Source organism: Aquarana catesbeiana, linkage group LG08 (genome assembly GCF_042186555.1).
Source record: "Aquarana catesbeiana isolate 2022-GZ linkage group LG08, ASM4218655v1, whole genome shotgun sequence".
Lineage (NCBI taxonomy): Eukaryota > Metazoa > Chordata > Amphibia > Anura > Ranidae > Aquarana > Aquarana catesbeiana.
This window is the reverse complement of record NC_133331.1, coordinates 144,621,592-144,643,313: the sequence shown is the minus strand read 5'-3', so window position 1 is coordinate 144,643,313 and position 21,722 is coordinate 144,621,592. Positions and strand designations below refer to the sequence as shown.

The 21,722-nt window shown below is 42.2% G+C and overlaps 1 protein-coding gene across 5 annotated transcripts in view; it reads left to right on the top strand.

Annotated features, from left to right (window-relative positions):
* MARCHF8 (membrane associated ring-CH-type finger 8) overlaps positions 1–21,722 on the top strand; it is a 367,138-nt gene that overhangs the window by 25,780 nt on the left and 319,636 nt on the right. For 2 of the 5 annotated variants that reach the window (XM_073596520.1, XM_073596525.1), the window contains exon 2: positions 18,866–19,042. The exons of the other annotated variants lie outside the window; for them this stretch is intronic. In XM_073596520.1, coding sequence (XP_073452621.1) covers positions 18,970–19,042 — 73 coding nt within the window. In that variant the 5' untranslated portion in view covers positions 18,866–18,969. The remainder of the gene's footprint in view (positions 1–18,865; positions 19,043–21,722) is intronic. 5 annotated transcript variants of the gene reach the window in all.

Sequence of the window (21,722 nt, the reverse complement as noted above, 5' to 3'; positions counted from 1 at the left end):
GGCAGCACAACAGCGGTGGTGGAACTCTTTTGGTTTAAAAAGCGCCCTGAGGCGATTCAGTTCGCATAGGTAGCGCTATACAAGTCACTCCATTCATTCCATTCCATTCCATTCCATTCATTAATTAATGGAGTACTTATTACACATAGGTTCTGCACATTTATATATTATCAAGCGGAACAGTTTATAAACAGATGTTTTCTATTCAAGGACAATTTTATAAAAGTTATTTTGTAGTATTTTATTTGTTTGCACATACAGTACATATCTGTTGGGAACACTTGTTGACTACTCTGTATATTGTCATTGTTGTGCGGTACTACTTTATATTAATGATAACTTGTGATGTGGGGAACCAGGGCACAGTGTGAGCAGCAACATTACTACATTTGGATTATTGAGGTTGTAGCACTTTTTTCTGTAAATATAATATTAAGACCCCTTTCACACTGGGGCGGTTTGCAGGCGGTATTGCGCTAAAAATACCGCCTGCAAACCGCCCCTAAACAGCCTCCGCTGTTTGTTCAGTGTGAAAGCCCGAGGGCTTTCACACTGAAGCGGTGCGCTGGCAGGACGGTGAAAAAAGTCCTGCAAACCGCTTCTTTGGAGCGGTGTATTCACCGCTCCTTCACCGCTCCTGCCCATTGAAATCAATGGGACAGCGCGGCTATACCGCGGCAATAGCCGCGATGTACGAGTGATTTTAACCCTTTTTCGGCTGCCAGCGGGGGTTAAAACTGCACCGCTAGCAGCCGAATACAGCTGCAAGAACGACGGTACAGCAGCGCTAAAAATAGCGCTGTTGTACCGCCGACGCCCCCACCGCCCCAGTGTGAAAGGGGCCTTAAGGGTGTTTCGCAGAGATCATTTGTTATAAGAAGAGTTGCAGCTCCCATCAAGTGTGTGTGGGTTTTTTTTTTTTTTTTTTCTGTCTATGTGCCATTGGGGAAATTTTCGCTTCACTTCCCTGTCCCAGAGAGGCAAGAGGAAGTTAGAAGAAATCTCCCAAGGTAAGGGGAATTCCACTTTTTAGTTGTCATCGGAAACAGGTGTCCCCACTGAAAGATTTCCTCTTACATCTTGTTATGGGGACAACTTTTGGATTTTCCTTTCTCGGTGACAATGGCTGCCATACAAATAGAGAGCTGAGTCACATCATCGAGGATAAAGACTGCAGTGAAAACTTGACAGAGGGTCCCATCCCCTTCTATCCAAAACTTAAAAAGCTTTGGTTAGAGACCTTCTTCAAATCAAGCTTTCCAATAAAATAACAGCTGTATACTGCTGTACATTGTGATGTTTGGAAATGATTAATGCAGACTTGTAAAGTTCCTGAGACATCCTAGGTAGTCAATATATTGGAAAAAACACAGGAGCTATTGAAGTAAGCCGAACTGTGTACTCTGTGTGTTCTGTAAGTGATCAATTATGAGCCTTACATCTTCCTAGTTACTGTATTAAGCAATAATGTATTCAGCAATCTGGTCTCTAGAGAATTTATCTGGAAATTTTTACATTCCAGAAACATGACTGAGCTTACTGAAATTGCATAATTCTTAGCCACCGAAGATGTTACTTCTGTAAATAAACTGATGGTGAAACTAATACTAGTCTGTAGCTGCTGAGAATTGGACAGCTGCACTTATTTGTATTTCCTCATTAGTAGTATCTACAGTATAAAGTAGTTTGTGTGGTTGTGTGTGTTTTTTTTTTTTTTTAACTTTAGGTTTATCTAATTCCTCTGGAACCTTTTGATAATTGAACAATAATTATTCTGTCACCTACAACCATGAAAAATGAAACCACTTTCTTTGGCTTCCATTTTTTTTTTTTTTTTTCTGCATTTTGGTGGGTGTGCAGCTGAGCATACAATGCCTTTTTATTCCCTAGAGTTTAGCTACAGAAACACATCAATGATCATGCTTTCTCTTTTATACACCGGCAGTCACAACCATCAGCTGGGTCCTTGGTGTATAAATGAATCTTCATCTATTTATAGCTTTATTTATCTCTATATATAAATATATTACAAAACTGATAGTTTTGGAACTTTTATATGGTATAAAAATATATATATTATCAGTATTTGATCAATGGCGGCTCCTAGTACTTGTTCACATTGGTGGTAGTCCTTGCCTCCCCTGTAAAAAAAAAAAAAAAAAAAGTGATCATTGGCGGCTCACCAATCAAGTCTTTGGCCCGCAGTTGTGTTGTGGCCCTTTTCACTTGATTTTGGTGCTTTTGACTGAGGTCCTGCCCCCTGAATGCAAGGACCTGTGGTATGTGTACATCTCGGAGCAGCTGCATGCTATTTGTTAGGTGGGTGGTCAGAGGGCAGTAAAACCACAGTTTAACCATCTGTTTTTATGATCCCCCAGCTGCCTTTGTGAACAAGGCTGTAGCCAGCATGTACACCTTTTACCTTCATTAATGTAAAATGAGTATTTGACTATGAAATCTTATAGTATCTCCTATGAGTTATGAGGTATCTGCAGAGCAGGTCCTAGCAGTCAGGTCAAACTATTACCTTAACTATACTCTTCTATTCATAAAAAGAAATCACATTTTCTATTGCTGCCATTATTGTGCTGGCGTTTAGAAAGCAAATTAAATTCTCCTTTTTTGAAAATTTTATGTTAAAGTTCCTCTAAAACTTAAATTCAAATTGGCATGCATGATTCAATTTTGTATGAGTAATAATTTTATGTTCTTATAAAATCTAAAATGATCTGAGGCCATGGTCCAAGGAAACTATGTCCACCATGTGTGACGTTGATGGTGCAGGTGCGGTAGGTATTTGTACTTCATTCTTCCATTAAAGAACCAAGGATCTAATTCCAGGGACCTTCACTGTTGGCATTCAGAGGAGACTGATACCAGTATTCCAGTATAATGAGGTCAGGTCTAAGTGCTGCTCTTCACTATGTAGACCAGTGGTCTCCAAACTGTGGCCCGGGGGCAGAATGCGGCCCTTTGCTTGCCTTTTCAGGCCCTTGGGGGACTATTGTTACCTTGATATTAGGAGATAATTCTTCCCCTAACACCAACAGTGGGGCATAAATTCTCCCACTGACACCAACGATGGGGCACTATTTATCCCATTAATTCCAATGATGGGGCACTTTTCCTCCTCCTACTGACCACAGGTGCTATGTAATTGTTTTATTCCCACTGGAATAAATAAATGGAATAAATAATGTTTGAGACATTATTTTTACTCCCACTAATGCTGGGGCATTTCCTACTTCCAGTGGCCAGTGTCTGGCCCCCTCAAAAAAGTCAAAAGGACAGTAAACTGGCCTTTCATTTGGAGACCCCTGATGCCTTTGGGGAATAGGAGTAGTCACATTTCTGCAATCTACATCTGGATGTAGCAGGTTTTCTATTAGGTATTCTTTTGCTGCAAATAGCAGAGTCCCTGTTAGTAAACCCATTCAAGGACATTGCAGACAGCTTGTTATTTCCTTTTTTGCTGATAATGGATGACAGTAATTTGCAGTTTACGGAGGAAAAAAAGACCTGCTCCAGCCAAACTTTTTTTTTAAAGTTTTGGGTAGCATCTGGAAGAGTAAAATACTTTTTTTGTTAAAGTGTTATTGCTGTCTGTGACCCTGTTTTGGAAATTGCGTGAAGAACTAGCCCTGGTGAGCACGGTGCTGGATCCCTGGACAGGTAAGCATCCTTATTAAAAAGTCAGCAGCTACAGGATCCTTAAATGTGATGGCTACATTAGGTTAAATTTTTTATTTTTTTTTTTTTGGCTGAGAATATTTTTCAGCAAATACAGAAAATGCCTGTTGATCTAACCAGAAATGCAGTGTCCTTTTTTCTTTCTTGTGAGCTGACCTGGAAGCATTAAAGATGTCGCCTAATCTGATGAAACCCCTCCATAAATACAGTGAAGAATAGAGTGTAGCCACCCAAAGACAGGAAGTGTTAGTCGTAGGATTTTTACTTTGAAAACTGGTAAACTGCAGTATATTAAGATTTTGATTTAGATATGCTTTAATCCCTTTCCCTAGTCTGTGTGAATTGCAAACTGAACTAAAGCTGCAGGGTATTCTCTGGTGATAAATTAACACGAATTTCTGTAGTGTCTGGTCAAAGTGCAAAATATAGAGTATAATATTCATCAAACATTGGATAAATCCCACGGACACATGTGGTATTTTACACTGCTGGTATAAATATGACAGCAGGATACAAATTATTGTAGAATTTAGGAGCTGGTAAAACCTATCTAGCAGCTAAGGTTCGTGTTGGGGGCTAGAATACATGTGCTTTCCCTGATGACAATCCGAAAAAAAAGCTCTCGAAATGTAGGCCCCAGCCATAAAGGTTTGAGCCTTGGTTCACACATATGCGATGGGGGTAACCACTGCAATTCCCGTGCGGGCTCCCTCATCGCATGTCACTCGCAGGCAGTTCACACTGCCCTCTGCGAACCGCTGTGGGTGTCAATAGAAAGTTAATGACACCCCCAGATCGGATCGCAGTGCAAACTGTCAAATGATACAGGAATCAGATCGCATGGTGTGAACACCCATGAGATCCAAATTCCAGTACAGACCAAAAAAAGGGTCATGCACCATTTTGGTGTGAATGCGATGTAATTTCAGCCACACAGTTTGTATAGCTGAATTTACATCGCACAGACATTGCATGTGATCTGCACAGCAATGCGGTGTGAATCGTATGCAATGTCTGTTTGCACCAGTGTGAACCCAGCCTGAAGGTGGCCATACACTATACAATCTGATTGTACAATCTCCTTTTAGATGTACCAAAACATTTTATGAGGACAAACCTAAACAATCCATTTAATTGGCATCAAATCATGCAGGCCCTTGCACTGTAAAGAACATGGTACCCCTAAAGGAGATTGTATAGTGTACGCTCTATCTTTTTCAAGCCATGGGATAAGGCGAAAAAAAACTGTACCTAGAGACATTGTAGACCTAAATACTGCAATATTGTACTCTTCAAACTATTCAACCAGCAGAATGTGATGACATGTATACAGTAAGTCAAAGAGCCGGTTCACACTGAGGCAGCACGACTTGCAGCACGACTGCCTCAGGCGACCTGGACACGACAACAGCGGCAAAACAACGTCTCTATAGAAGTCAATGCAAGTCGCCTCAAGTCGCCCCCAAAGTCATACAGGAACCTTTTTCTAAGTCGGAGCGACTTGCGTCGCTCCTATTAGAACGGTTTCATTGTACAGAACGGGACGCAACTTGTCAGGCGGCTAAGTCGCCTGACAAGTCATCCCAGTGTGAACCGGCTCTAAAGCTGCATTCACACCAGAGCGTCGCTTTTTTTTTTTTTTTTTTTTTTTTCCGCCCATTTGTATGCATGTTTTTGAGCATTTTGTGTACAGCGTTTGAGCTTTGGCACTTTTTTAATTAGTCAATAGAGAAAAATATCTGTTTCATAATTTGTTGCCGAGTTTTTCATATTATTTATTAATGTTTTTTAAATTTTTTTTGTAAGGGGTTAGTGGTTTATTGATTGATGTATTTTCTTCTGTATTTTGTGGGATTAATATTCTTAATATAAGAGTTTAGGATTAGGGTTATCGGTTAATATCAGTGTTGGGGGTTGGAGTTTAATACTAGGGTTAGGGTTTAAGATTTGGGATAGAGGTTAATGTTACAATTAAGTGTGTGTGTGTGTGTGTGTGTGTGTGTGTGTGTGTTTTTATTCATTTATTAATATTCTTTATTTTCATTTAATTATTATTGCATGTGAGCAGAAACGTTTTAAAAACGCTAGAATCAAGTGTTTCCATGCTTTTCCATGCAAAGCACCAGAACTTTTTTGAGCTTTAGGCAACTTTTAGTGAAGATGTGAACCATGTCCATAGAGAAGAATTAGATTGATTTTATTTTTTTTATTTTTCCTCCTGCAGTGTTTTGGCGCTTCAAGCATGTTCTGGTTTTTAATACGGCCCCACTGGTAAATTGGATGGAGATAGAGAGAGAAAATTATATATATATATATATATATATATATATATATATATATATATATATATATATATAATCGCAATAACTCTCGATGGAGCTGCTGGTTTAAGCGGGCTTGTTACCTTCACTCTCCTTCCCTCTGTTTTACCGGTACCGGGTCTAGGGTTCCGTTGAGTTTACCTCTGGACGATACACACACCAACACTTGAGTATGTTTTTAATGCTTTATTAAACGATTTACTAAGGAAGTAGCAGGAAAGAGGCAGAAGGAAAACTGCAGAAGAAACTCAAATATCTTCTTGTAAGATTCTTGACAAATGTCCTGGTAGAATTTGGATATTACAATAGAATGCCCTCCCCTCGTGGGACACACTCTTTGCTCGCCTGGATAGGCCTCTCTCACTTACCTAGCAGCCAGTACGCAGCACAAACAAAAGTCTCTGCCACAGACTTGTTTGGGATAAACCTGTACGATCCTCTGCCACAGGATGTATTGGTCTTTATGCAATGAACGTCAGTCACAGTGCTTGAACCTTTAAGGCAACACTATGCTGTATAGTTACTTTTAGGATACGTCCTCCAACCAAATCACCAGGCCCCTCTCCAGACCAGCACGCTGCATGATCCTTCCATGATGGGTCCTCCCCTGGGATCTTCTCGGTTGTCCAGCTTCTTCACTCTGGATAGACAGCTCAGGACCATTCCTCGGCTGCTGTGGTAGGCCCCAGACAAGCTTCTGGGCCCACCCCTGCGCCGCAGTGACGTGGGCCTCTGGAACGGAGGACCACGAGATTGCTCTCTAATGCATACCTGTCGGCCAGGAGGGCCAGCAGGTGGCTGTAAAACGAACCCCACAATATGGCATCTGTCCCATAAATACCCTCACCCAGAATGCAATTCGGAGGACCACCTCCACCGAGTTGTCTCCGGGACAGAAGAGCATCCATACGCTTCGGCACGTTGCCTTTCCAACACTGACCAGTGATAACAGCGACACCCACCAGTCAGTATGGAAACACACATAACATCAGCCAAGCTGGAACAGAGGCAAACCTAACCTTCTTAACGAACAAGTTACTAAATTTACCTAACATATGGTAGATCGCAAATCTACCAGCGCTACATATACACAATAAGTAGAATATATATATATATATATATATATATATATATAATTTATAATCTCTATCATTTTATCATATATACTTTGCAACAGCAACTGGCAAAAGCCCACTGACTAATGTACCTGATGTTGATTTCCCCTCCTTAGAGAACAAGCACACTTTGAGGCCACTATCACGCCTGTGAATTGTCCGGTTAGGGTGTGAGATGTGAGAACCCCAGCGGAGGGGGGGGGGGGGGGGGGTGTCCTGGTCCCGGTAATTAGCTGTAGGAGGCAGCCCCATTGAAAGCAATGCTGCTGGCTCTGGCCGCATGCATGTATTCGATTTGCAGCAATCACCTGCAAGTAATGCATCCAGGGTCGATCACTCGCAAATATCGCTGCAAAGCGATTATATGTGAGTGGCTGCAATTCTGTACGGGAGCTGGCAGCCTCCCACAGCTAATTGTTGGATCCCTCTATGGGGTTCTCGCATCTACATGCTGTTGGGCCAGTATGCAAGTTTGAATTTGGCCTGGGCTCATGTGCATGGTGTACAATACACAGCGTTCATATCTGTAATATGTATGGCTCTGAATGTAGCAATATTGTATGCAGTGAGCCCATTCTCACTGCTCCGTTTTGGTCTGTAGTGTTTAGCTCCATAAATCAAAACTAGAAAAATCTGCGTTCACAGTCTGCTTGTGACTGCATTTACGCTGTACCAATGTAAACATTTCTGCTCCATGATTAGGCTCTTGATAGAATGAAGTGCGTTTAAAGGGCAGAGGAGCAGGTGGAACAAGCTCTTTACTGAATAACACAAATATTCACATCAGGCTTTATTGATAAAGATTGGCTTCTTTTTTGTCGTGGATTGTTATGGCTGTGGATCAGGTAGTGAACCACTTTAAGCCAGCAGGGTGGAGCAGAGGGATAATTGCCTTGAGCGGAACAATACACTCACCTGCCACTTTATTAGGTACACTTCTTCAATTACTTGGTAACACAAATTGATAATCAGCCAATCGCATGGCTGCAACTCAATGCATTTAGGTGATGAAGATGACTTGCTGAAGTTCAAACTGAGCGTTGGAATGGGTAAGAAAGGGGATTTAAGTGACTTTGAACGTGGCATAGTTATTGGTGCCAGACGGGCTGGTCTGAGTATTTCAAAAACTGATCTACTGGGATTTTCATTCACAACTCTTTAGGGTTTACAGAGAATGCTCCGAAAAAGAATATCCAATGAGCGGCAGTTGTGTGGACGAAAATGCCTTGTTGTCAGAGGAAAATGGGCAGACTGATTCAAGATAATAGAATGTCAACAGTAACTCAAATAACCACTCGTTACAACCCAGGTATGCAGAATACCATCTCTGAACGCACAACACATCCACCCTTGAAGCAGATTGGCTACAGCAGCAGAAGACCACATCGGGTGCCAGTCCTGTCAGCTAATAACAGGAAACAGAGGCTACAATTCACACAGGCTCATCAAAATTGGGCAATAGAAGATTAAAAAAACTTTGCCTGGTCTGATGAGTCTCGAATTCAGCTGCGACATCCAGATGGTAGGGTCAGTATTTGGTATACACATGAAAGCATGGATCCATCCTGCCTTGTATCAACAGTTCAGGCTGGGGGTGTAATGGTGTGGGGTTGGGTGGAGTTAGGTGTGCTGGATGTATATAAGATGTAGAGGGGTTACGATGTTGTGGGTATCTGAGTTGTTTCCTATAGTGATCAAACAAATTCCTTGTTTCACTTTCTCAAAGAGGAACATTGATTGGTCAGTCACTCTTGTGGTGTTACTGTTTTCTGTTTATGCTACATCATACATACGTTATAATACTTACAAAGCAGTACATTGAGTAAGGCTGCTTTCATACGGGTGGCTGTTTTGCTGCTGTTAAAGCATGTTTTGTTATTTTGAAATTCCAAGACTCCAGGTACAGCGATCACTTGCATTTGTACATTGCGATGTGTTTACATGCGGCTGCGTTTAGTTGCGTTGGAACATTGTTGCCGTTTCTGATGTGCTTCCTGTTTTTCTTTCTTTGTTGCTGCTGCTATCTGCAGGTGAAATGGTACACTGCGATTACCTCCACTTATGTGCAGATAGCGGCAATAAATTGGTCCTGGACGCAGTCAAATTTATTTTTTCTAACCGCACCAAACCCCATGTAATGAAACCTTTGCTAAATGCAGTGTGTGAATGGGGCCATAGGAAAGCATTGTCTGAGTTTAGCTGTGGTAGATAACTTGATCTATCCGCAGCTAAAAGATGAATTCTATCCACCTGTGTGAAAGGGGCCTAACAGAGTACAGAAGTTGATAATAAAGGGTACAGAAAGGTGTGGCAGTCCTGAGTTCCCAGGGGTGCCAAAGAACAGTTGAAATGGACTTCTATAGCTCCCATCGGCTCAGATACTTTTGCAGGGCCACAGAATGGACTTGATTCCCATCTCGTCTGGCACCCAACAGGGATGCCTGTTATCCCCTATGTTATTCGGACTAGCCATCGAAACACTGGCGATAGCAATCCTCCATAACCCAGACATCTTGGGAATAGAAAGCGTGGGGAAGAGCCATAAGTGTGCGCTATTTTCAGACGACCTTCTGCTGTTTATCACGTCCCCTCATACCACGCTACCAAATCTTCTATCCCTATTAAATCTATTCAGGAAAATTTCCAGCCTGCTAGTCATTCACGATAAATCAGAAGCGCTGAACGTCAATTTACCAACTTCAATGCTTCAGAGTATTAAATCTCTATTCCCTATCTTATGGCAACAGTCGTCCCTCTCTTATTTGGGTATTAAACTGACTTCCAATGTAACCTCACTGTACAAAGCCAATTATACACCCTTGTTTGCTCGATTACTCGAAGACGTGAAGGCATGGTCTGATGTGCGTTTGGCTTGGATGTGTAGAATCGCATTGGTTAAAATGACAGTCCTACCACGGTTATATATAATATTTTCTAACTCTGCCAATCTAGGTCCCTGTTGCTGCTGCGTGATATATCCCAGATATAATGGAGGATCTAAAATCCTCCATTATACCTGGGGTAACAAAGGTCCTATAATAGCTTGGGCTATGATGTATGCCTCCAAAGACTTGGGGGGGGGGGGGGGGGGGTGGTATGGGGGTGCCTGAGTTTCAGAAGTATTATATGGCTACGCAGTTGGCACAATTACTCCAACTCTGCGGCCACCACTGTTGCCCTGAGTGGGTTCCACTGGAGTCTCAGGTGTGCACTCCGCTGGCAATGGACCTTTGGACTTCCCCAAAGCATCGTAAAGCTATTTTGTGTCCAACACTTTCACATTCCTTATACATCCGGAATATGAGTTATAGGAGATGGTCCCATACCCTGGTTGCCCCACTCTTTGGCAATCCCCTGTTCTCCCCTGGCATGCAACCGATAGATTTGGTTGGTGGGTAAACAAGGGACTATATCGCATAGATGACTACCTAGACCACAAAGGAATACATCCTTCCTTGCACTTCACAGGCAGCTTGGGGTTGCCACCCATGGAGAACTTCCATTTACAACAAATTATGCATTTCCTGCAATCACTACGGAAAGACAGGTCCGATCTGGCAGTATGCACCATATTCGAAAATGGGTGCATGCAGGATGCTGCCCTACGGGGGGACAACTCTGTGCTCTATAAACACCTTGCTGTCCCTCCTACCAGGCTATCATATCAGGTGGCATGGGAGAGGGATCTGGAAATAAGCCCTGAGGCGGAGGACTGACGCCAATGGTGTACCTGAATATACAAAGGCATCCTTAAAGTTGCCCTGATCGAAGCGGGATTCAAAGTATATGCCAGATGGTACTTGGTACCAGAGCGCCTCTCCAAAATGTATCAAGGAACCTCAGCCTGTTGCTTCAGGGGTTGCGGGCAGGTGGGTTCACCACTACATGTATGATGGACATGCCCCAAGGTTCATCGCTTCTGGATGAGGATCCACTCCTTCATTTTTGCGGTCCCAGTGGTCAATATTGTTAAAGATGCTAGTGTCGCCCTACTGAACAAACCAGTGGATAACATCCCTAGACATACTCAGACGTTAATATACTATATATTCTTGGCAGCTAAAATTGCCATTGCGTCAGCTTGGAAAAGCCCTATTATAGACATAGCTCTGATGTAATGTAAACTAACGTGGATCATGTTGAACGAAAAAATAGTGAGCGCTCTGCGCGATAAACCTTTTCGAGAAAATATGGTCCCCCTGGCTTGCATACCTACAGGTCCCAGATTTGTAAAACTGTTCATTTAGATGACTGACTGAGGATTCCCGGATGGACTCGCCCTTCTCTCTTCCTCCTTTCCCTCCTTTTCTTCCATTTCCCACTTTTCACGCTCACCCCTTGGTATCAGGTTTTCGTGTTTTTCTTGCTTTAAATTCAAGTTTAAAATGTGTTGGAGGACACACAAGAACTAACCTGCGTTCTGGGTCTTCATCATACGGTGTTAAGTCCCACATATGTTTATTTGTTTGAGTCAGGTTTATTAACCACTTGCCAACCACCGCACGCCGAGGTACGTCCAAAGTTTGCTGGCGGATATCGTTGTTATGGCAGCAGCTAGCTGCCATAACCCCGGTATCCCCGTTTTTGTGCGGCGGTCGGCTTTCAGATAAAAGTGATCTCTGCGGCGGAATCGCCGCAAGATCACTTTTATCGGTGGCGGGAGAGGGGCCCCCCCTCCTGCCGTGATCCAGTGCCCTTGCGTCCTTCTCAGTGCTGTGCCTGGAGACTAGTGAGGCTAAGATGGAGCCCATTCATCTCCATGACGCTGCTGGGCGGAAGCAACGTCAAAACGTCACTTACGCCCATACGTCTTAAAGGCACATTTTTTTTCAATGTCATTTTTTTTAAATGACTTTTTTTTTTTTTTTATTATTGCATTTTAGTGTAAATATGAGATCTGAGGTCTTTTTGACCCCAGATCTCATATTTAAGAGGTCCTGTCATGCTTTTTTTCTATTACAAGGGATGTTTACATTCTTTGTAATAGGAATAAAAGTGACACTTTATTTTATTTTTACACTGCTTTAAAAAAAAAAAAAAAAAATTAAATAATAAAAATATTTTTTTAAAAAACCCCCTGTCCCCACGAGCTCGCACGCAGAAGCGAACGCATGCGCGAGTAACGCCCACATATGAAACCGGTGGTCAAACCACACATGTGAGGTATCACCACAATCGTTAGAGCTAGAGCAATAACTCTAGCCCTAGACCTCCTCTGTAACGCAAAACGTGCAACCTGTAGAATTTTTTTTAAACGTCGCCTATGGAGATTTTTGAGGGTAAAAGTTTTCACAAGCGGGCGCAATTTTGAAGCGTGACATGTTGGGTTTCAATATACTTGGCGTAACATTATCTTTCTCAATAAAAAATAAAAAATTGGGCTAACTACTGTTGTCTTTTATATTATTATTATTTTTTTTTTTTTTTTTATTCAAAAAAGTGAATTTTTTCAAAAAAAAAACGCGCTTGTAAGACCGCTGCGCAAATACGGTGTGAAAAAAAGTATTGTAATGACCGCCATTTTATTCTCTAGGGTGTTAGAAAAAAAACAATATGTAATGTTTGGGGGTTCTAAGTAATTTTCTAGCAAAAAAAAACTGTTTTAAACATGTAAACACCTAAATTCCAAAACGAGGCTGGTCCTTAAGTGGTTAATCTGACTCATTTGGAGCAAGTAAGGGTCGGTTCACACTACAACAACTTGGGATCCGACTTGTCAGCCCTCAAGTCGCCCCAAGTCGCTTGACATTGGGAATTGCCTTATAGTCAATGAAAGCCATCTTAATGTACACTACTGAAGTCGCTCTGACTTCAGAAAAGGTTCCTGTACTACTTCAAGGTGACTTCTAGGCGACATGTACCCATAGAATTCAATGGAAGTCGCCTCCAAGTCGGATCTCCATCTATATTGAAGTGACTTTACAGGAAAAGAAATTCGTTTACCCAGGCAAACCCCTCCCTTCCAGAAAGCTGATTAGTCTGTGATTGGCCACAGCCAAAGTCGCCTGTCCTGGAAGCGACTTGAAGTTGCGCTGTAAGTTGCTTAAAGTCATGCTGAAGTCGCGTTGAAGTTGCCTTGCAAAGTCGCGTTGCCCCTGTGTGAATCGGCACTAAGGATTGTTCGCAGCTCTACCAAACTATCCTCTTCTGTGTTACTAAAACATTTAATAAAAACCATTGAACCAGAAATAGACTTTACAGTTGCAGCAAGGCCTAGTTTAGGCCTACACCCCCTGACAGTTCCTTTTAAGCAGTAAAGGCAGCCAGAGGTGGTTGTACGCATGTCAAGATGCTTTGCAGGCATGGCAAGAATTATACCACTTGTCATGTTCGGTGGGCAGCATCGTTGTTGAATGTGACCCATGCAAGTAAACAGGGCCGAGCCACAACCGCGTATGCAGACTTTTCAGGGTTAAATTATGTTGTGAGGAGGTGACATCATGCCACCCAACTGCCTGTCAACCAACCTCTGAAAAGCAATCTACCACAGAAGTGTAAAGGGACCAAAGGCTTTGTGTTATTGGAGTGTTGCTGTAATGGGGTGAATAGTAAGCTATGGTCGCCCTATCCCCCAATGTTTTCTTCTTACCAGGTGCCTGAACTTTTAGACCTCGTGCACACTGGGCTTTTCTGGCAGGAGAAAAGCGGCATTAAAAACGTGCGTTTAGATGCATTCATGTGTGTCAAGCGTTTGGGATTTCATTGGCCAGAATGTTCATTCATTCTGGCAATTGAAATGAACATTCAAGCGCTAAATACAGCTAGCATTTAGGAGCGTTGTGTGTTTTTCTGCCCAAATGCTCCTCTGAACACATCTTTGTTGTGTTCAGATTTCTGCCCCTAAACGCTTCTGTCTAATAAATTCCTCTGTGTGCATGGACGCATAGGCTAACATAGAGAGAGAGTGTTTAGAGGAAGAAAAAGAAAAAAAAAACAAGTGTCTGTAAAACTGGCATTTTTTTTTTTTACCTGAAATGTGCATGAGTAAGTGCATCCTGCATTTTTGGCTTTGGCACAAATTTCCATTCGGTGCACCCCCACTTTAAAAGCAAGCCTCTCTGGCTACTTGTACTGTGATGTAACTCCTTTTCAAAGATTACAACAAAGACCATAAAGTTGGGTTTCAATCATTTTGAGCAATATAGTAACCCCTGCAGTGTGTTCGCATTAGAGGGCTGATAGGCTACCAGATACTGGTGCAATAAAAATACTAGGAAAAGAGCTAAAATTTCAGTGCTTCTGTTGTAAACTTTGAAGATGAATTTCTCTACAATTCCTACAGCTAAATGGGTGAGTGAAGGCTTGTTTTAAAGTGTGTTTGCTGCTTGTTTAGAATCTATAAAGACTTTAATGTACACGTTCAGACGTTCACTTTAGGTTAACCATTGCTGCATTTACCATGAAGTTGAATTGCTGCATTCATGTGTTTTCAGATAGGGTTGCACCGATATCTGTGCCGATACTAAGCATTTGCACGAGTATTGGTACTCGTGCAAATGCACTGATACTTAACCGATACCTACTGGCTTGGTTCACTGACAACATAAATAATACACAAAAGAATGCAGTAATTATCGGTTGTTAAGGAGGAGGCCCCGCTTCTTAACTAATGACTCATTGATTGGTCAGCAGGGTTCCCCGCTGGCCGATGAATGTAAACCAAACCAGGGGCAGCTGCCACTAGCCATCAGTGGTACAGGAGTGTTCAATAACTCAAATAGATGGTAAAGTGCACTTTGGATGGATGGCTCAGCCCCTGGATCTCCTGAGGGGTCTTGACAAGGGACGGAGCTGGTGATAGCCCGGGTATACCTGAAGGAGACACGCTCATGGGCCAGAGGAGACCCGCATAGACTCAGACTGGACATCGGATGCCAGCAGATGCTGGCGGAAGTGCTCCGAAAAAGATACACACAGTGAGGGCACCGCAAAGCTGGAGACCATGCAGCCAAAAAAAAAACCGTTAAACACAGGATAACTATAATCCAAACTGGGAGGATGCCGACTCGGTCCAGGACTACATGACCAAGTGACCTGAAGAAGGGGTTAGACCCCGAAACATGTAGTCCCGAACCGAGTCGGCATCCTCTCAGTTTGGATTATAGTTATCCTGTGTCTAACAGCTTTTTTTTTCTGGCTGCCTGGTCTCCAGCTTTCCGGTGAGCTCACTGTGTGTATCTTTTGTGGAGCGCTTCCGCCAGCATCTGACATCCCCTCGGCGTCTGTGCAGGTCTCCTCTGGCCCGTGAGCATGTCTCCTTCAGGTGTCACCGGCTCAGTCCCTTGTCAGGAGCTGAGCCATCCATCTATTTGACCTGGCAGTGAAGTGCACCTTACCATCTATGAGAGTTATTGAACACTCCTGCACATCTCCACCTTTTTATTTGCTCCAAGCACCTATTGTTACCATGCACACAATTATCTGACCGTGATGATTTTTTAGAACAATATTGTTTATCTGCTTTTGGATTTCATAGATTTAGCCTTGTTTTTTTTTTTTGCTTTGAAACAGCGCCCCCCTTTTTGTGTTTTTAGTCTCTTCTAATTGGTCTTGAGTTGGGGAACAGCTGCCAGTGTTGTATGGACTGCAGGAGGAGATGGGACTGGAGGAAGAAGAGGACGTAGGATGACGGCATGGACCTCCTAGATGTGGGGCCAGCAGTGCTGAGTGTTGGGAGTGCTGTTTACTTCATCACTTGGTCTCATCCAGGTGGTAATATTACACAGCACACTGATAGATGATGGCGACGCTAACCCCCCCCGTTTCATCTGCTCCGCCTCATCTTGATCTCTCTAAATGCCAAAAATAGGTATCGGTAGTTGGTATCAGCGAGTGCTGAAAGTATCGGTACTCGTTGCTAAAAAAGTCTTTGTCGATGCATCCCTAGTTTCAGCTATATCTACCACCATATAAAAGGCGCCTATAGTGGCAAATTGCTTTCCATTGTGAAGGTGTCTGGACAGCCACTCTCTATTTTTATAGAGGATCTAATAAGCAGCTGAGTCTCCTGCACTTACACAAGGAGGGGTTTCATTTCTTTCCTTTAGAGACTAAAATTAATATAGCTTTCATCCCAGAACATAATAGTAAACATAAGTCATATTTTCCACTGATGTTCAGATATTACCTACTGAAAAGTCTGGGGCTAATGATAATTTTGCTAGCTGAATTAGCATGACCTACAGCACTAAATATATGAATGTAAACAACTGAGGATGCTGGAATATTTATTTATTTATTTTTTTTTGTCCAATACAAAACTTGTCTGTTGCAACTTAATCCCTTCATGACAGCATATATGCAGTGGCAAGACAGCTTGGCCTCAACGCTCAGCAGCTCATATGTGTTGCTGTCTTGTTCTGGGGCAGTCTATATCGGTTCCCCTAGAACTGTGACTAAGCTTGTCACCATCAGTTCATGGTAAACTACTGACAAGCCAGTGGTCACACTGTGCAGCCAACCATGGTGTAGCTAGATTGGGAGCCTCACCCTTCAGGATCTGGTCATCATGGCCCATTCAAAGCACTGACTTCAGTAAAGAGATAAGTAAAAATAGTGTTTGCATATGATGGCTCATATTCACTATGGCAGTGGTCAGCATGTTTGACAACATTGAATTTTACAAATTTTTCATCTTACTTAGGCTAAACCTCGGGTTACGAAAAAGTAGAATTCCCAATGAATATTTACAGTACATTATCAATCAGGTAGCCACGGCACTCTTTGAGATAAATGCCTGGGTGCTCACCCACAAAGAGCTCTATGTAAATCTAAACGTGGTAAAGAGGCACTTGGGGGTTTTGCAGAGGAGGTAGATCAAAACGGCATTTTTTTTATTGTCAGCGTTTCAATAAAGCTCAGTCCAATTTTCTCAAGACATTCTCACATGAACGTGAACAGACCAGTTCTTGAGAAAGAGACTGAGCTGTATCGAAACATGGACAGTAAAAAAAAATGCTGTTTTGATCTACCTCCTCTAAGTGCCTCTATGCCACGTTTGGATTTATATACATCAACCTGCAGTTTGAGCTGTGTGTGTATGTATATATATATATATATATATAACATACATACATACACACACCAGGGATTTTTGATGGCTAAAGAGGCAATGGTGATCTATGATGACAGAATGGGATGGCTGAGGAGGCAATGAGGATCATTGATGGTGCAGTGGCATGGTTGAAGAGGCACTGGGGATTAGTGATGATGCAGTAGGACAGCTGTAGAAGCAAGGGGTATCAGTGATTATGGATTTGGGTGGCTGAAGAGACGATAGGAAATCCGTGATGGCAGTGTGGGATGGCTGAAGAGGCAGTGTGAATCTGTAATTGTAGATTGGGATGACTTAAAAGGCAATAAGGATCACTGATGGTGCAGTTGGATGGCTGAAGTGGTAATGGAGATCAATGAATGTGGAGTGGGTTGGTTAAAGATGCAACAGTCTCCAGCTATAGTAAAGTCTACTAGTCAGATCATTTGAGAAAAGGACCATTATATACAAAGACTGTACTAATAATTTTATGTCCCACTCTCCTTGGTAGCTGCTGCTTGACAAGACTCTCTTTAGTAATTTTTACGTCTCTTCGCTCAGCGGTAACATTCCTATTAACAGTGCCAACATATGATCCAGCTTTCCCTATTCTAAGGCAGCCAATTATTGACCAGCAGGTACATAGGAGGAATCCATATAGGTATGTGAAGAACGCCCTACAGAGAAAAAGTAGTGTGGGGCAGTGGATGGGAGCAAGGTCACAGTGGAGAACAAGGATTGGAGGTGATGGACACACAAGATTTGAATATGGTACAATCTAAGAAACCGCCAACATTACAGTGAAGGCAGCTGGCATTTGAAAGCTTTGACTTTGCTTAGTAAGTGTTGGTGCACATTCCTCAGTTTGGGGGGTCCCCAATGTTATGTGTCTACATAACTAGCTGCCTTTTGTTAACTATTGCGTGTTCGCTTCTTACTTTCTAGCACACAGTGAGTGATCTAAATGTTATTTGAAAAAAAAATGCTGCAGGTCACTTTAAGTAATGCTTGTAGACACAACAAAACAAGTAAAATCTGGCTCAGTCATTTGTGTATATCCTGAAAGAATGTTTTCTTCGCATAGTCTAGACCTGCTTATACATGTATACTGGAACCCCTTGAGGAAATTTTATGTAAATCTTAATTTCTCCAGCACCTTCCTGTTAGTCCATCACAATGGTGAGGTTGACCTTACTGACCAATAGGATATTGCTAGAGGAAGAAAAGGTTGGACCAGAGCTCTATTTTTGGGCTCCAGAACCATGCATCCCGCACTCAGGTGTGTAGGTGAATCCTTACAGATGATCTATATCCATTCACTCATATAGGCTGCCTGCATATAGCTACGCGCTAGTACAAAAAAGGTAAGCCAGCAACTCTTGATGCTATAAGGGGCTAGTGATAGTGCACTTTGTAGCATATTGTTATTATGCCCTGAGTTAATATATGTTAAAATGGAGCTTTACACAAAAGGGGAAGTTCCACTTTAAGGCCCCCTCCCCCGCTCCTCTTTAAGAAATGGAGATATATATATATATATATATATATATATATATATATATATATATATATATATATATATATATATATATATATATATATATATACATATATACATTTTTTTTTTTTTTTTTTTTTTTGGGGGGGGTGAGTGCCTGTCAAATCAAGGCCTAGGTGATCCGAGTGGAAGTTCTCCCTCTCCACAGACTTCTCAGACACGTCACCTCAGAAGACTGCTGGATCATTCACAATGCGCAGGATGGCTCGCGCATGCCCGTTGTGAAGCTGCAGACGGGTGCCCACAGTTAAGATGCTGGCACCAGGGTCGAAAGACCGGTTGAAAAAAACAGTTCGATTGAGCACAGCTCTGGATCCTGGGACTGGTGAGTGTCTGTTTATTAAAAGTCAGCAGCTACAGTTTTTGTAGTTACTGACTTTGAATTTTTACAAATATAACTGGATCTCCTCTTTAAGCTTTTTAGGGCTGGTGCTTTCAACAAGGATGTATTCAACATAGGCCTGTTCCTTAAAAAAAAAACCATAAACTAGAAAGTAGCTATGCTTGCAAAGATTTATTTTCCAGTTAACCATAATCCTAAAATATGGTCTTGTAAAATATTACAGTACAGTATTGGGTGAAAGTACTGGTACCTCTAAAGATACTAAAGGAAACCTGTGTTGAGGGATGTATGGAGGCTGAAGTTGCTGTCCTCCTTTCTAATGTTCCAGCTGCCTAGCTGTCATGTTGGTTCATTGGCTTTAATGCTTTCTAAGTCACTGATCAGGACAAATTTGCAGATAATTATCTCTTTGAAAGATTTATATAGCACCAACAGCACTTTACATAATGAAGGGAGACGGTATGGTTACAATACAATTCAATACAAAGGGAACCAGAGGGCCCTGCTCACTAGAGCTTACAATCTTAAGAAAAGCATCAAGGAATACAAAGGGTAATTTGTAATGGATGAGCTGATGGAGAAAGTTCAGTTTTTTTAGTTAGAGACAGGAGAGGCCTCCCTGAGGAGATGAGTTTTTCAGGGATCACCTAAAGATGGTTACAGTGGGAAATAGTCAGACAAATTGGGATAAGGAGTTCCAAAGGATGGTAGAGGATCTGGATCTTGAGAAGTCCTGGAGGTGTGCATTAAGGGGGTGACAAGGGAGATAGAGAGTAGGACATCTTGGGAGCAAAGAATGGTTCGGTTGGTATTTTAAGATAAGGTTGGTGATATAGTTGGGAAAAGACTTGTGAATGGCTTTATAGGTGTTGTTGGTGTTTTGGACTTCATTTGTTGGGTGAGCGAAAGCCAATGGAGGGACTGTCAGAGGGGTAGCAGACACCAAATGGTAAGGTGGAAGAATCTGGCACTGGCATTCTTGTTGGATGGAAATGATGATCGCTTTTGTAAATGGAGGCCAACGAGGAGGGAGTTGCAATAATCTAAGTGAGAGATAACCAGGGAGTGAATTAGTAGTTTTGTGGTTTCATTGGGTAAGAAGGAGTGTATTTTTGGAGGTTACAGAGGTTGAGGCGGCAATATTGATTGACAGTGATTGGATATGGGGCCAAAAGGAGAGTTCAGAGTCCAGAATTACCTTTAAACACCCTGGCATGTGGGAAGGGGACTGATAGTTTTGCCATTAAACTCAAAGGAGAATTCAGGGATGGGGGTAAATATTATGAGCTCGGTTTTGGATAGAGTGGGTTTGGGGAAGTGATCTGACATTCTATATCAGGAGTTCTGGCTTAAAACAAAACTTTGTAATTCTAGCCAATTAATCTTTTGCTTTATGCATATTTTGCACACTGTACAGCCAGACAGGGGACACACTTGTTTCCCAATTCAAGTTTGTGGCTTTTTATGTCACCTCTCAGCTTGCAGCCAGATCACTGTCAGTACCATAACCTCTGTACATTTATTAGGAAACTGAAAAGCTGACCCAGTAATAGTAAGTCAGGAAGTAGCAGTGACCATTCTAACAGATGTCTGTGTATTACAAGATTGGCATGCCAAAAATTACTAATCCATTGAAAGGTTAAAAATGAAACCCAGCTCTTTTTAACCTTTTTCCCTGCCAGAGCCTCTTTTATTTTGCAAAAAACATTTTAAATGTGCATTTTTACAGGAAATTACACTTTAAAGAGGATCTCCAGTGTTAGAAAAGAAATATTAAAAGTCAGCAACTATACAAATTGTAGTTGCTGACTTTTAATAAAAGGATACTTACCAGCCCAGAAATCCCCAGCACCGTCCTCACCTGGGCCTGTTCTTCATCAGTCCTCGGGTCCCCAGTGTCACCCTGTTGACTGTGGGAAGCCGGCTGGCTCCACACTGTGCATTGCACGAGACGCACTGCACTTTTTGAATGGTCCCGCAGTCTCATGGGACACATCACAGATCAGGGCTGGGGGGGCAGCGAACTGTCAAAACTTGGTCCCCACTTCCAGAAAAAAACAATGTTTACGAGGAGGAGGCTAAGCAACACATCTTTTCAGGTGAAGTTTCACTTTAAACCCCAAAACATTATACATTTTCTAAAGACAGAGTACCTGTAAAATAAAATAGATGCTTTTTTTGTGTATTTGCACACCTATTTTGCAAACCTATATTTACAGAAAAAATACACTCAAACTAAGTTTTTAGTGCACACTAATTAAAAAAAATCGACACATTTTCTGTTAAATATGAATGACGAGACTGAGTCAAATATAAAACGGATATGTCAGGATTCAAAACTGAGTGTGCCTGTGAATCTTCAAACTTTGCTACCCAAATTGTGCACTGGTGACACTTTGAAAGTCTTCACAGGTCATAAACTTGGAGTTAACCATAAATAACGGTCCTAGAATTATTTCCTTCATTTCAGATTTGGCTATGCACACATGGGCACCATGGGTTTTTCCTCTCGCCATCCTAATTGGGTAGGGGGGGGGGGCAGGGGACACACATGGAAAAGCACTGTAGAAGCAATTGGGCTGCTGTACAGCCACTGAATTGCTTCTACAGTATAGCCAGCAACCTGCACTTGCCAAGTAAACAAACTCACTGCTATCAATGT